General features: G+C 39.2%; 1 protein-coding gene across 5 annotated transcripts in view; it reads left to right on the top strand.

Moving 5' to 3' along the window:
- Positions 1-13,645, top strand: part of LOC128700897 (E3 ubiquitin-protein ligase TRAIP) — a 554,710-nt gene that overhangs the window by 519,057 nt on the left and 22,008 nt on the right. For all 5 annotated transcript variants that reach the window (XM_070104756.1, XM_070104753.1, XM_070104752.1 and 2 more), the window contains exon 9: positions 11,524-11,630. In XM_070104756.1, coding sequence (XP_069960857.1) covers positions 11,524-11,630 — 107 coding nt within the window. The remainder of the gene's footprint in view (positions 1-11,523; positions 11,631-13,645) is intronic.

The raw sequence follows: 13,645 nt of genomic DNA, 5'->3' as shown, positions 1-13,645 counted from the left end.
GCCTCGGTGGGATACGGCCGGTGTGTTGAAAGAAAGGAAGACATACATTCATTCTAGGTAGTAGGTTGGTAGACAGCAACCACCCAGGGAAGTACTACCGTCCTGTGGTAGTAGGTTGGTAGATAACCACCCAGGGGTGTACTACCGTCCTGCCAAGTGAGTGTAAAACGAAAGCCTGTAATTGTTTTACATGATGGTAGGATTGCTGGTGTCCTTTTTTCTGTCTCATAAACATGCAAGATTTCAGGTACGTCTTGCTACTTCTACTTACACTTAGGTCACACTACACATACATGTACAAACATATATACACACCCCTCTGGGTTTTCTTCTATTTTCTTGTTCTTGTTTATTTCCTCTTATCTCCGTGGGGAAGTGGAACAGAATTCTTCCTCCATAAGCCATGCGTGTTGTAAGAGGCTACTAAAATGCTGGGAGCAAGGGGCTAGTAACCCCTTCTCCTGTATATATTACTAAATATGAAAGGAGAAACTGGTTTTTTCTTTTGGGCCACCCTGCCTTGGTGGGATACGGCCAGTGTGTTGAAAGAAAGAAAGAATATACATTCATGTACCTGTTGGTATTACATACCATCATTATTATTGTAATATCCTTCAGTGTCATCAGGAGCAGTAATAAGAACCTTTAAAACAAGAAATCAAGCCATTGATAATTCTACTTGTCACTTGCTCCTTCTAGGCTGGAACATTGTTCTGCACTTACAAGGACCCCAATGAAAATAAGTCATTTTGGCTGACTTTTTGGGTTATCCTGGGTTATTTGCACTATTATAATTGTACTTATGTGTACCTGTGTCTAAATAAACTTAACTACAGCCCCTTTTACAGCAGGCAAAATTACTAACAGAGAATGTATAGAGAACCTTCACTGTATGTACAAATTCAGTACAACACTTAAATTACTGGGAATGTTTGAGTCCCTTCACTGTACTTTGTAGATGCAGGCAAGAAAGATGCATAATCTATGCTTGGAAAATCCTATAGGATTGGTCCCAATTTGCATGCAGTAATCATTCCCTGCAAAAGCAAGAGGCTTAGCAGATGGTGCAATATAACCCTGATGAAAAGCAGGAGCACCATGAGTACATTAAAGGAAAAACTAAGTGTAAGAAGCCCAAGACTTTTCAACAACTTCCCACCATTTTCTTTAACACATCGGCCATATCCCACCGAGGCAGGGTGGAAAAGAAAAATGAAAGTTTTTCTTTTTAAATACAGTCTCTTCTTACTTAACGACGGAGTTTCGTTCCCAAGACCACGTTGGTAAACGTATTCATCGCTAAGTGAGGAGCTATAATAGTAGTGGGTTTGTGTTAACCATCTTTGATAGTGTTTTTATGTCACCTTTGCACTACTTACAACATTTCTGGTATATTTTTAAATGTTTATACACTAGTGTACTGTATATTGATATAAACAGAATAGATACAATCAGCTCTAATATATAACAAATAACAAAAAAAGGCACAATACCATGACTGGAACGATACACAAATAACCCGCACATAAAAGAGAGAAGCTTACGACGACGTTTCAGTCCGACTTGGACCATTTGTGACTTTGTAAATGGTCCAAGTCGGACCAAAACGTCGTCGTAAGCTTCTCTCTTTTATGTGCGGGTTATTTGTGTATAGCTCTAATATACATCATTTAGGTACGCATACTGGTCAGTGAGCCCATCGTAAGTCCGAGGCTTCAGTAAACGAGTACGTCACTCAGTGAGGAGAGGCTGTGTGGTAATTTATACAGGAGAAGGGGTTACTAGCCCCTTGCTCCTGGCATTTTAGTCTCCTGTTATGATGCACATGACTTATGGAGGAACAATTCTGTTCCACTTGCCCATGGAGAGCTTCCCACCATACGTAAGGAATATTACCAACGGATTCTGGCTGTCTTCAAGAAGAACTTGACAAGTTCTTAAAGTCAGTCCCTGATCAGCTGGGTTGTGGTGTATATGTTGGACTTCATGTGGCTAGCACCAACAGGTTGGTTGATCAGGCCATCCAGTAAGAGACCTTGTGTGGGACAAGGTTGTGAGGGCGTTGATCCTTGGAACAATCTCCAAGTAGACACTCCTTGTAACTTATCTTCCCCTTGTTCTGGTATAAGTCTTGTTAGAAACATTTGCATGGATTAACAGAAAGATGGATGGGAGACTTGAACCGTGGTCCCGAGATTGACAGGCCTAGCACTCGGTGTATTTATTTTTTTGTACTCGCCTGTATGTGCTTGCAAGGGTTCAATACTAACTCCATAGTCTTTTGGGCCCTATTCTACCTGTTCTTAAAATGGGGTGGGGTGTGTGTGGGGGGGGGTTCACACCTATATTTTTTTTTAACATACTGGCTGTCTCCCACCGAGACAGGGCGACCTAAAAATATAAACAAAAGTTTTTTTACATTTAATAATTTATACAAGAAAAATTTGTGTGAAATTGCCCAAATTCCCAATTTCTGACCACTTTAATGGGTAGTTGGAATCAGTAAATGGGCAGATTCTTGTACTCAGTCGGTAGAATAAATGGAGTTCTAGGGAAATGGCTATGATTTTAGTCAGCTGCAATATTGGAATTGGCCAAAAATAGGGCTCAAAGTGGGTGAAATCGCCTACTTTGAGATCGCTAACTTCGTGAGAGCATAATTCCATAAATTTTCCATCAAACTTCATACTTTTGGTGTCACTATGATCGGAAAAAAGATTCTCTATCATTTAATAAGAAAAAATAATTTTTTTTTTTTTCTAAAATTTTTCAACCCTGAGAACGAGTTTGGGAGAGGGCTTCTCGACCTTCAAAGGGTTAAAAATTGGGACTACATTTGCTGTCTTCCACACCTCAGTTAGTCACCCTGTTTCAATAGATGTGTTGAAGATTGTTGTTAGTGGCACACAGAGCTCTTCTGCTCCCTCTTAGGACTTGCCAAGAGATGTCTGGCCCGATTACCTTTGAGGTATCTAGTTCATATAGCAGCCTTTTCACCTCCTCGGTTGTATGTATTGTGTCCAGTACTTGGAGTACCCCACAAATCTGGCTTTCTGGTGTCCTTTGTGGCTTCACTATAAATACTTATCTAAATCTCAGGTTGAGCTCTTCAGATACTTACCGATTGTTTCTTGTGGTCTACGCTTCTTCCTTCCTCAGCCTGATTACCTTGACTGTTGTTCTCTTCCTGATGTGAAATGTACAACACCTTTGAGTCATACTTGGCTTTTGCTCCTATGTCATTTTCGTATCATTGGTGGGCCTCACCCCTCATTTGTGCATATTCATTTCTGGCTCTTCAACTTATCTCCTTATTTTCCTGGGTCCTTTGCCTTCTGTACTTCTTCCATTCTCTATTGTACTTAGGTTTGGCCTCTCTACACCTTTGGTGAACCAAGGGCTTGTCCTGGCCTTCCCATTATTCCTGTTGTCCTTGGGTACGAACCTCTCCTCAGCTTCCTTGCATTTTGTTGTCACATATTCCATCATTTCATTTGCTGACTTTCCCGCCAGTTCTCTTTCCCTCTGAACCTCATGCAGGAAATTTCCAATGCCTATGTAGTCCCTTCTCTTGTAGGTTGGTTTCACTTATCCTGATTAGCTTGTACTACTAGGTCGGATGCAGTGCTCCTCCCTTAAGTGACGTGTCTGACCTCACTAGGTCAAGGCATTGGCTTATGCTGGTGGGAGAAATGAACACTGCAACAGGCCAGTAGGCCTGTTGCAGTGTTCCTTCTTTCTTATGCTCTTACTGTGTATTCGAAGCTCAGGACCAATAGCTCCAAAGGGCCTTTCATATGTGATGTCCTCTTTGTGTGAACTACTCAAGGTGAATACTAGGTCCAGTCTTGCTGGTTTGTCCTCTCTCTCTCTCTTCCAGTGCTACCTCCATCATCTTCGCCCTCCACGTTTCTGGGCATCCCCGTGTGGCTCCAAATTTTCCCCCAGTCAATTTCCTTGTGACTGAAGTCATCCACAACTAGTAGCTTTGCTCTGCCCACATGGGCCCTTCTGGCCACTTCAGCCAGTATCTCAACCATTGCTCTGTTACTCTCATTATATTCTTGTCTTAGCCTCCTGTTATTTGGTGGTGGGTTATACATCACTGCAATCATCACCTTGGAACCTCCAGTCTGAAGCGTTTCTCATATGTAGTCCCTTGCTTCTCCTGTCTCGTGTGTGTGTGTGTGTGTGTGTGTGTGTGTGTGTGTGTGTGTGTGTGTGTGTGTGTGTGTGTGTGTGTGTGTGTGTGTGTGTGTGTGTGTTACCTAGTTGTACTCACATAGTTGAGGTTGCAGGGGTCGATTCCTAGCTCCTGGCCCCGCCTCTTCACTGGTCGCTACTAGGTCACTCTCCCTGAACCGTGAGCTTTATCATACCTCTGCTTAAAGCTATGTATGGATCCTGCCTCCACTACATTGCTTCCCAAACTATTCCACTTACTGACTACTCTGTGGCTGAAGAAATACTTCCTAACATCCCTGTGATTCATCTGTGTCTTCAACTTCCAACTGTGTCCCCTTGTTGCTGTGTCTCATCTCTGGAACATCCTGTCTTTGTCCACCTTGTCAATTCCTCTCAGTATTTTGTATGTCGTTATCATGTCTCCCCTCTCTCTCTCCTGTCCTCCAGTGTCGTCAGGTCGATTTCCCCTTAGCTCTGGGACTAGTCTTGTTGCAAACCTTTGCACTTTCTCTAGTTTCTTTACGTGCTTGGCTAGGTGTGGGTTCCAAACTGAGGCTGCATACCCCAATATAGGCCTAGTCTACACAGTGTACAGGGTACTGAACGATTCCTTATTAAGATGTTGGAATGCTGTTCTTAGGTTTGCTAGGCTCCCATATACTGCAACAGTTATTTGGCTGATGTGAGCCTCAGGAGATGTGCCTGGTGTTATACTCACTCCAAGATCTTTTTCCTTGAGTGAGGTTTGTAATCTTTGGTATTTGTGGTGTGTAACCTTCATATCATCTTGGTGGCATTCAGGGCATCTTGGTAACCTTCAGGGTATCATGATTGACTTCAGAAAATTTTGGTAGGCTTCACGGCCTCTTGATAGCCTTGAGCTTCTGCCAAGTACCAGGCCAACCAGGCTGTGATGGCTATGTAGGACAACTGACTACTAGCAGCAACAGCCTGGCTGATCAGGCACTCGTCAAGGAAGCCTGGCCAATGGCGGAGTTTGAAGCAAGAAACCCCTGACATTAGTCACAGGTAGATAGGTAGTAGGTTGGTAGACAGCAACGACCCAGGGAGGTACTACCGTCCTGCCAAGTGAGTGTAAAACGAAAGCCTGTAATTGTTTTACATGATGGTAGGATTGCTGGTGTCTTTTGTCTGTCTCATAAATATGCAAGATTACAGGTATGTCTTGCTACTTCTACTTACACTTAGGTCACACTACACATACATGTACACGTTTATTTATGCACACTCATCTGAGTTTTCTTTGATTTTATCTTAATAGTTCTTGGTCTTATTACTTTTCCTTTTATATTCATGGGGAAGTGGAATAAGAATCTTTCCTCCGTAAGCCATGCGTGTTGTAAAAGTCAACTAAAATGCCGGGAACAATGGGCTAGTAACCCCTTTTCCTGTAAAAATTACTAAAAAGAATAAGAAGAAGAAAATTGTCAAAGTGGGAAGTCTGAATGTGCGTGGATGTTGTGCAAATGATAAGAAAGAGATGATTGTGGATGTTATGAATGAGAAGAAGCTGGATGTCCTACCTTTAAGTGAAACAAAGCTGAAGGGGGTGGGAGAGTTTCAATGGAGAGGAATAAATGGGATTAGGTCAGGGGTTTCAAATAGAGTTAGAGCTAAAGAAGGAGTAGCAATAATGTTGAAGGATAAGCTATGGCAGGAAAAGAGGGACTATAAATGTATTAATTCAAGGATTATGTGGAGTAAAATAAAGATTGGATGTGAAAAGTGGGTTATAATAAGCGTGTATGCACCTGGAGAAGATAGAAGTGTAGAGGAGAGAGAGAGATTTTGGGAAATGTTGAGTGAATGCGTGGGGAGTTTTGAATCAAGTGTGAGAGTAATGGTGGCTTGGGATTTCAATGCTAAAGTGGGTAAAAATGTTATGGAGGGAGTAGTAGGTAAATTTGGGGTGCCAGGGGTAAATGTAAATTGGGAGCCTTTAATTGAGCTATGTGTAGAAAGAGATTTGGTAATAAGTAATACATATTTTATGAAAAAGAGGATAAATAAATATACAAGGTATGATGTAGCACGTAATGAAAGTAGTTTATTAGATTATGTATTGGTGGATAAAAGGTTAATGGGTAGGCTCCAGGATGCACATGTTTATAGAGGGGTAACTGATATATCGGATCATTATTTAGTTGTAGCTACAGTTAGAGTAAGAGTTAGATGGGAAAAGAGGAAGGTGGCAACAACAAGTAAGAGGGAGGTGAAAGTGTATAAACTAAGGGAGGAGGAAGTTCAGGTGAGATATAAGTGACTATTGGCAGAAAGGTGGGCTAGTGCAAAGATGAGTAGTGGGGGGTTGAAGAGGGTTGGAATAGTTTTAAAAATGCAGTATTAGAATGTGGGGCAGAAGTTTGTGGTTATAGGAGGGTGGGGGCAGGAGGAAAGAGGAGTGATTGGTGGAATGATGAAGTAAAGGGTGTGATAAAAGAGAAAAAGGTAGCTTATGAGAGGTTTTTACAAAGCAGAAGTGTTATAAGAAGAGCAGAGTATATGGAAAGTAAAAGAAAGGTAAAGAGAGTGGTGAGAGAGTGCAAAAGGAGAGCAGATGATAGTGGGAGAGGCACTGTCACGAAATTTTAATGAAAATAAGAAAAAATTTTGGAGTGAGTTAAACAAGTTAAGAAAGCCTAGGGAAAGTATGGATTTGTCAGTTAAAAACAGAGTAGGGTAGTTAGTAGATGGGGAGATGGAGGTATTAGGTAGATGGCGAGAATATTTTGAGGAACTTTTAAATGTTGAGGAAGAAAGAGAGGCGGTAATTTCATGCACTGGTCAGGGATGTATACCAACTTTTAGGAGTGAAGAAGAGCAGAATGTAAGTGTGGGGGAGGTACGTGAGGCATTACGTAGAATGAAAGGGGGTAAAGCAGCTGGAACTGATGGGATCATGACAGAAATGTTAAAAGCAGGGGGGGATATAGTGTTGGGGTGGTTGGTACTTTTGTTTAATAAATGTATGAAAGAAGGGAAGGTGCCTAGGGATTGGCGGAGAGCATGTATAGTCCCTTTATATAAAGGGAAAGGGGACAAAAGAGATAGTAAAAATTATAGAGGAATAAGTTTACTGAGTATACAGTACCAGGAAAAGTTTACGGTAGGGTTATAATTGAAAGAATTAGAGGTAAGACAGAATGTAGGATTGCAGATGAGCAAGGAGGTTTCAGAGTGGGTAGGGGATGTGTAGATCAAGTGTTTACATTGAAGCATATATGTGAACAGTATTTAGATAAAGGTAGGGAAGTTTTCATTGCATTTATGGATTTAGAAAAGGCATATGATAGAGTGGATAGAGGAGCAATGTGGCAGATGTTGCAAGTATATGGAATAGGTGGTAAGTTATTAAATGCTGTAAAGAGTTTTTATGAGGATAGTGAGGCTCAGGTTAGGGTGTGTAGAAGAGAGGGAGACTATTTCCCTGTAAAAGTAGGTCTTAGACAGGGATGTGTCATGTCACCATGGTTGTTTAATATATTTATAGATGGGGTTGTAAGGAAGTAAATGCTAGGGTGTTCGGGAGAGGGGTGGGATTAAATTTTGGGGAATTGAATTCAAAATGGGAATTGACAGTTACTTTTTGCTGATGATACTGTGCTTATGGGAGATTCTAAAGAAAAATTGCAAAGGTTAGTGGATGAGTTTGGGAATGTGTGTAAAGGTAGAAAGTTGAAAGTGAACATAGAAAAGAGTAAGGTGATGAGGGTATCAAATGATTTAGATGAAGAAAAATTAGATATCAAATTTGGGAGGAGGAGTATGGAAGAAGTGAATGTCTTCAGATACTATACTTGGGAGTTGACGTGTCGGCGGATGGATTTATGAAGGATGAGGTTAATCATAGAATTGATGAGGGAAAAAAGGTGAGTGGTGCGTTGAGGTATATGTGGAGTCAAAAAACGTTATCTATGGAGGCAAAGAAGGGAATGTATGAAAGTATAGTAGTACCAACACACTTATATGGGTGTGAAGCTTGGGTGGTAAATGCAGCAGCGAGGAGATGGTTGGAGGCAGTGGAGATGTCCAGTTTAAGGGCAATGTGTTGTGTAAATATGCAGAAAATTCGGAGTGTGGAAATTAGGAAAAGGTGTGGAGTTAATAAAAGTATTAGTCAGAGGGCAGAAGAGGGGTTGTTGAGGTGGTTTGGTCATTTAGAGAGAATGGATCAAAGTAGAATGACATGGAAAGCATATAAATCTATAGGGGAAGGAAGGCAGGGTAGGGATCGTCCTCGAAAGGGTTGGAGAGAGGGGGTAAAGGAGGTTTTGTGGGCGAGGGGCTTGGACTTCCAGCAAGAGTGCGTGAGCGTGTTAGATAGGAGTGAATGGAGACGAATGGTACTTGGGACCTGACGATCTGTTGGAGTGTGAGCAGGGTAATATTTAGTGAAGGGATTCAGGGAAACGTCCACTACATCTTGCAGATAGGTTGTTATCAAAGAATAGACTGCATGGTACAGTCATGGTTGAAGAATGTAAGCATATAACTAAGATTTCAAGAGAACAGTACTCATGGTACAGTTGTGATTCAAAAGTGTAGGCACGTAACTAAGATTACAAGAGAATAGAACCAGTAATTTAAGATTGGCAGCATTTTACAAAAATCATTCAGGAATTTTTTTTTTTATAATAAGATCAAAGTGAATTATAAAATTAGTGATACCTTTATATTGAAATAGATAAGGATGTAATAGACATCACCAATGTCACATTATTTATATAAGCTGTATTGTAGTACTTCATGGTTCATTTCACTTGAAATTCCGATTTTTATTTCTTTGTATGCAGTGCATATATAATGTAGTTTGCATGTAATAAAACATTGTTAGACACAAACGAAAGCCACTAGTAAACAGTTGTTTGTTTCCTCACAGGATGAGTGGCACTGCCTAGTAAAGTCACTTTTCTAGGCAAAATGTTGAGCCACATCTACGTACATCCAAAAATTATATGAACATCAGATTTACAAACCCATTATCCATTCTCAAACTCCAAATTTATATGCTCATTAGCAGCTCAGCCACCAAATTACATCAATAAAATGAGAAAATGTGGTAAAGGACACTTGTATACAGTTAAGTCTGAATTTTTAATATGAATTTTTACTCTGGATATCCTAAGACAGTACATCGTCAGGAACTGTTTGTCTGATTTCCATTGGGGTCCTTCAGTCTTGTCCCCCAGAAAGCAACCCACACCAGTCCACTGACATGCAGGTACCTACTTACTGCTAAGTGAATGGAGACAGCAAGTGTAAGGAAACATGCCCGACATTTCACCAGTGTCGAGGATGGAACAATGGACACTCGGTGTGTGAGGCAAGTGTGTTGCCAAGCCACTCAGGGTACAGTGTTTCCAGTAATAAGTGTCCTGAACTGTACATGAGTGTCATTTCCCATAGTTTGTCATTACCTCCATACTGTTTACAACCTGGTAAATAACATGTTCTCAGATACGCCTTGATACTGGCCCAGGATGGAGAAACCATTGTCTAAAGTTCACTCGAGCTGTATCAGTATTTTTTTTTTTTCTTCAACAAGTTGGCCGTCTCCCACCGAGGCAGGGTGACCCAAAAAAGAAAGAAAATCCCCAAAAAGAAAATACTTTCATCATCATTCAACACTTTCACCTCACTCACACATAATCACTGTTTTTGCAGAGGTGCTCAGAACACAACAGTTTAGAAGCATATACGTATAAAGATACACAACATATCCCTCCAGACTGCTAATATCAGTATTATACTTGTATAAATAACATGTATGTTTTACATATTTGAAGTGGTGTATCTTGGGAAGAAAGTATTATGCAGTATTTAAGGCCACATTAAACATTTCTTGGGAAAGTGTTACACATGAACCTATGCTTAATATATCTGGAGAAAGTGTTATACATGAAGCCAGACCCTTTCAGGGTCCAGAGGCCAAATTTCAAAGGGTGCCCCAGTGTCCAAGAATTTAAAAAAAAAATTATTTTTTCTTATGAAATGGTAGAGAATCTTCTTCTGAAGGTAATAAAACAAAAAGTACGAAATTTGATGGAAAATTGACGAAATTATGCTCTCGTGAATTTTGATGTGTCAGCGATATTTACGAATCGGTGATTTTGCCAACTTTGACTCCCATTTTAGGCCAATTACATTATTCCAGTCGACCAAATTCTTAGCTATTTCACTAGTATTACTTCTATTCTATTGACTGAGCACAAGAAATCGCCCAGTCAACTGTTTCAACTACAAAATAAAGTGATTGGAAATTGGTAATTTGGCCAATTTAACACAAAGTTCAAAATATTCCAATTTCAAAATAAGGTCCAGAATAAACAATGCAAACATTCCTGGTGCTAAACTAACATTTCCTCTGTTCATTAGTTACGTTTTGAGGCTTTACAAATGAATTCCATTTTGATTTTTTATTCACATAATGAATTTTTATTCACACCAAAAAATAGAAGATTTACTGTTATGCAATATTGTAATAATTGTTTAAATATCATCATCACATTTGTGAATGTATATTAGGTTGTTTGTTTACTCTTGAACATCGACAAAAATTTAACATTTCCAATACTTTGAGCTCAGTTTCAAGCCATTTTCAGTACTAAAACCAATCAAAATCATCTCCATTTCTGTAATATGTCTTCCATTCTATCAAATGAGACCAAGAAATCGGAAATACAACTATAAAAAAACATATGAAAAAACACTGCAAAGTCACTGTCTTAATCGAAAATCACGGTCTCGTTTTTTTTTCTCTCTCATTATACAGTGTGTGCTGCAGGATTTGTTTTATGTGGTGCACACATACCACATAGATGTATTCTCTCATATCTAGGCCCAAATTTACCACTCACAGCTTATCAGAGTGAGCTGAGCTCACAGCATAGATCTACGGTTTGGGCCCTGAACGTTAAGCTGTAGATCTATGGGACGGACCCTGAAAGGGTTAGTATATCTGGGGAAAGTGTTGCACATGAAGCCCCACTTAATATATCTGTGGAAAATGTTAAACTTAAGGCCACACTTAAGACTGCAAATTTTTTGTTAGACATAACTCATTAACCCTTAAACTGTCCAAACAGATCGACGTTCAAATTCGTATTGCTACAAAAGTATATCTACTTTTCTTTTTACATATTTTCAAATATAACAAAAAAATAATGTAGATAAAAGTTTTTTTTACAGGTTTTCAAATGTAAAACAAAAAAGATCTACATTTTTTTACATACTTTCAGATGTTAAAAAAACGTATATATACGTTTGGACCATTTAAGGGTTAATAACTAACAAATTAAAATGACTTCCATTCCATAGATAATGTGAAAAACAGTGTGATTCATCGTTTGATAGCCGAGAGTCCCGCCCCAGCAGACCTCAAGCGTCCTCACACCTCTGATGAGCCTGCGATTGTTGTTTCCGAGGTAAATATACACATGTATACGTGTACTGTACCTTGACACTTTTTTGCGATTCTTTTAAAACTAATTTTAATGTAGCATAGTGTTACTGATTACTGTTACTATGGTCTACATTTTGGGGGTTTATCCAGACAAATTTTTAGGTTGTTTAAAGAATAAAGAGGCACAATACCGTGACTGGAACAATACACAAATAACCCGCACATAGGAGAAAGAAACTTATGGCAACGTTTTGGTCCAACTTGGACAATTAACTACGGCTTCTTCTCACTTAGTGACGTAGTCTCACTTATGACGGGCTCTTTGAGCATTATGCATACCTAAATTATGCATATTAGAACGAATTTCCTCAATTCTGTTTATTACAATATACAGTACACTATAAACATATAAAAATGTACAAGAAATGTTATAAATGGTGCAAAGGTGATATTAAAACAATATCAAAGATGGCTGACACAAACCCACTACCATTATAGTGACGAATTCATTCACCGACGTGGTCTTAGGAGCAGAACTCGGTCATTAAATGAGAGGCTGTATTCAGCTACCCTGTGCGTGACTAGCATTTTCTGACATAGCTCATTTTTCGATGAAACTGCTGCTACAATTTCATTTTATGGGAAATGTAAAGTAAATCGTATTGCAGTAAGTCATCAACTTACAAATACATTGGGGACCTCCTGAATTGTATATAAGATTTGTAACACTTTTTCAGAACACTTTTTATATTGTATCTTTATATATGCTTCTAAACTGTTGTATCTGAGCATCTCTGCAAACACAGTGATTATGTATGAGTGAGGTGAAAGTGTTGAATGATGAAAGTATTTTCATTTTGGGGATTTTCTTTCTTTTTGGGTCACCCTGCCTAGGTGGGAGATGGCCGACTTGTTGAAAAAAACAATTATAATACAGGGAGTCTTCATCTTGCAAACATGTTGGAGACCTGTATTGTGTATAAAGATATTATACACAATAATGATATACACAGTACAGAAAATTCTCAGTATGTTCATAAGTTGAGAATTTAATGTGTTTTTTCAAGTAGCATATACAGTGTATGCATATTTTAGCTAAAAACTGAGGTTTGTCAGAAAATGCCTGAAACCGCACTGAATCCAAGTCAGACCAAACCGTCATCATAAGTTTCTTTCTGTGTGCGAATTATTTGTGGTTCACGTCAAATCCTGTGCCCAGTGTAAAATCATTGCAGAATTTGTGGATGTTTGTAATGATGTCTGTGATGCATATTTTGTCAGGTTCATGAATGATTTTTTCAAATTGGACTGGATCCTTTTAAATTAAGTCGTGCTGCAGGAGAGAAGTATCTTGCAGAAAGGGCTTTTTTTTTATTATTGTGGTTTGTAGCCTCTTCAGTAGGTTGCCACTGTATGTTGAGAGTCAGGAATCTGTTCACTCTTTCAAGTCTCAATTGATGAAACCATGCCACGGGCGGGATTTGAACCTGCGGTCAGAGAGTCTCAAAACTCAAATTCAAATTCAAATCCCGCCCGTGGTATGGTTTGTTTGCAATTGTGTCATTACGATGGTTATACTGCCACTCTTACTATAATGATGATCATACTGGCACTCTTACTATAATGATGATCATACCGGCACTCTTACTATAATGATGATCATACCGGCACTCTTACTATAATGATCATACTGGCACTCTTACTATAATGATGATCATATTGGCACTCTTACTATAATGATGATCATACTGGCACTCTTATGATGGTGATGATGATACTGGCACTTTTATGATGCTGGTGATCATACTGTCACTCTCATGGTGTTGATGATCATACTGTATTAAGATGGCAATGATCATACTGTCACTCATGTATATCAAGAATGTTTTTTCATCATAGCTGTTAAATTTATAATTTTGAGTGCGAGTTCTTGTGAACTTCTTGAAAGAACAAGCACTCAAAAATAAAATCCCTTATTATGAAATATTATTGCCTGAAATTTTGTAAATGTTTATATAGTCCCATTATCAGTTTGCA

The sequence above is a fragment of the Cherax quadricarinatus genome, chromosome 94, assembly GCF_038502225.1.
Source record: "Cherax quadricarinatus isolate ZL_2023a chromosome 94, ASM3850222v1, whole genome shotgun sequence".
NCBI lineage: Eukaryota > Metazoa > Arthropoda > Malacostraca > Decapoda > Parastacidae > Cherax > Cherax quadricarinatus.
Note: the sequence above shows the minus strand (reverse complement) of the source record. Positions and strands in the feature narration are given on the sequence as shown.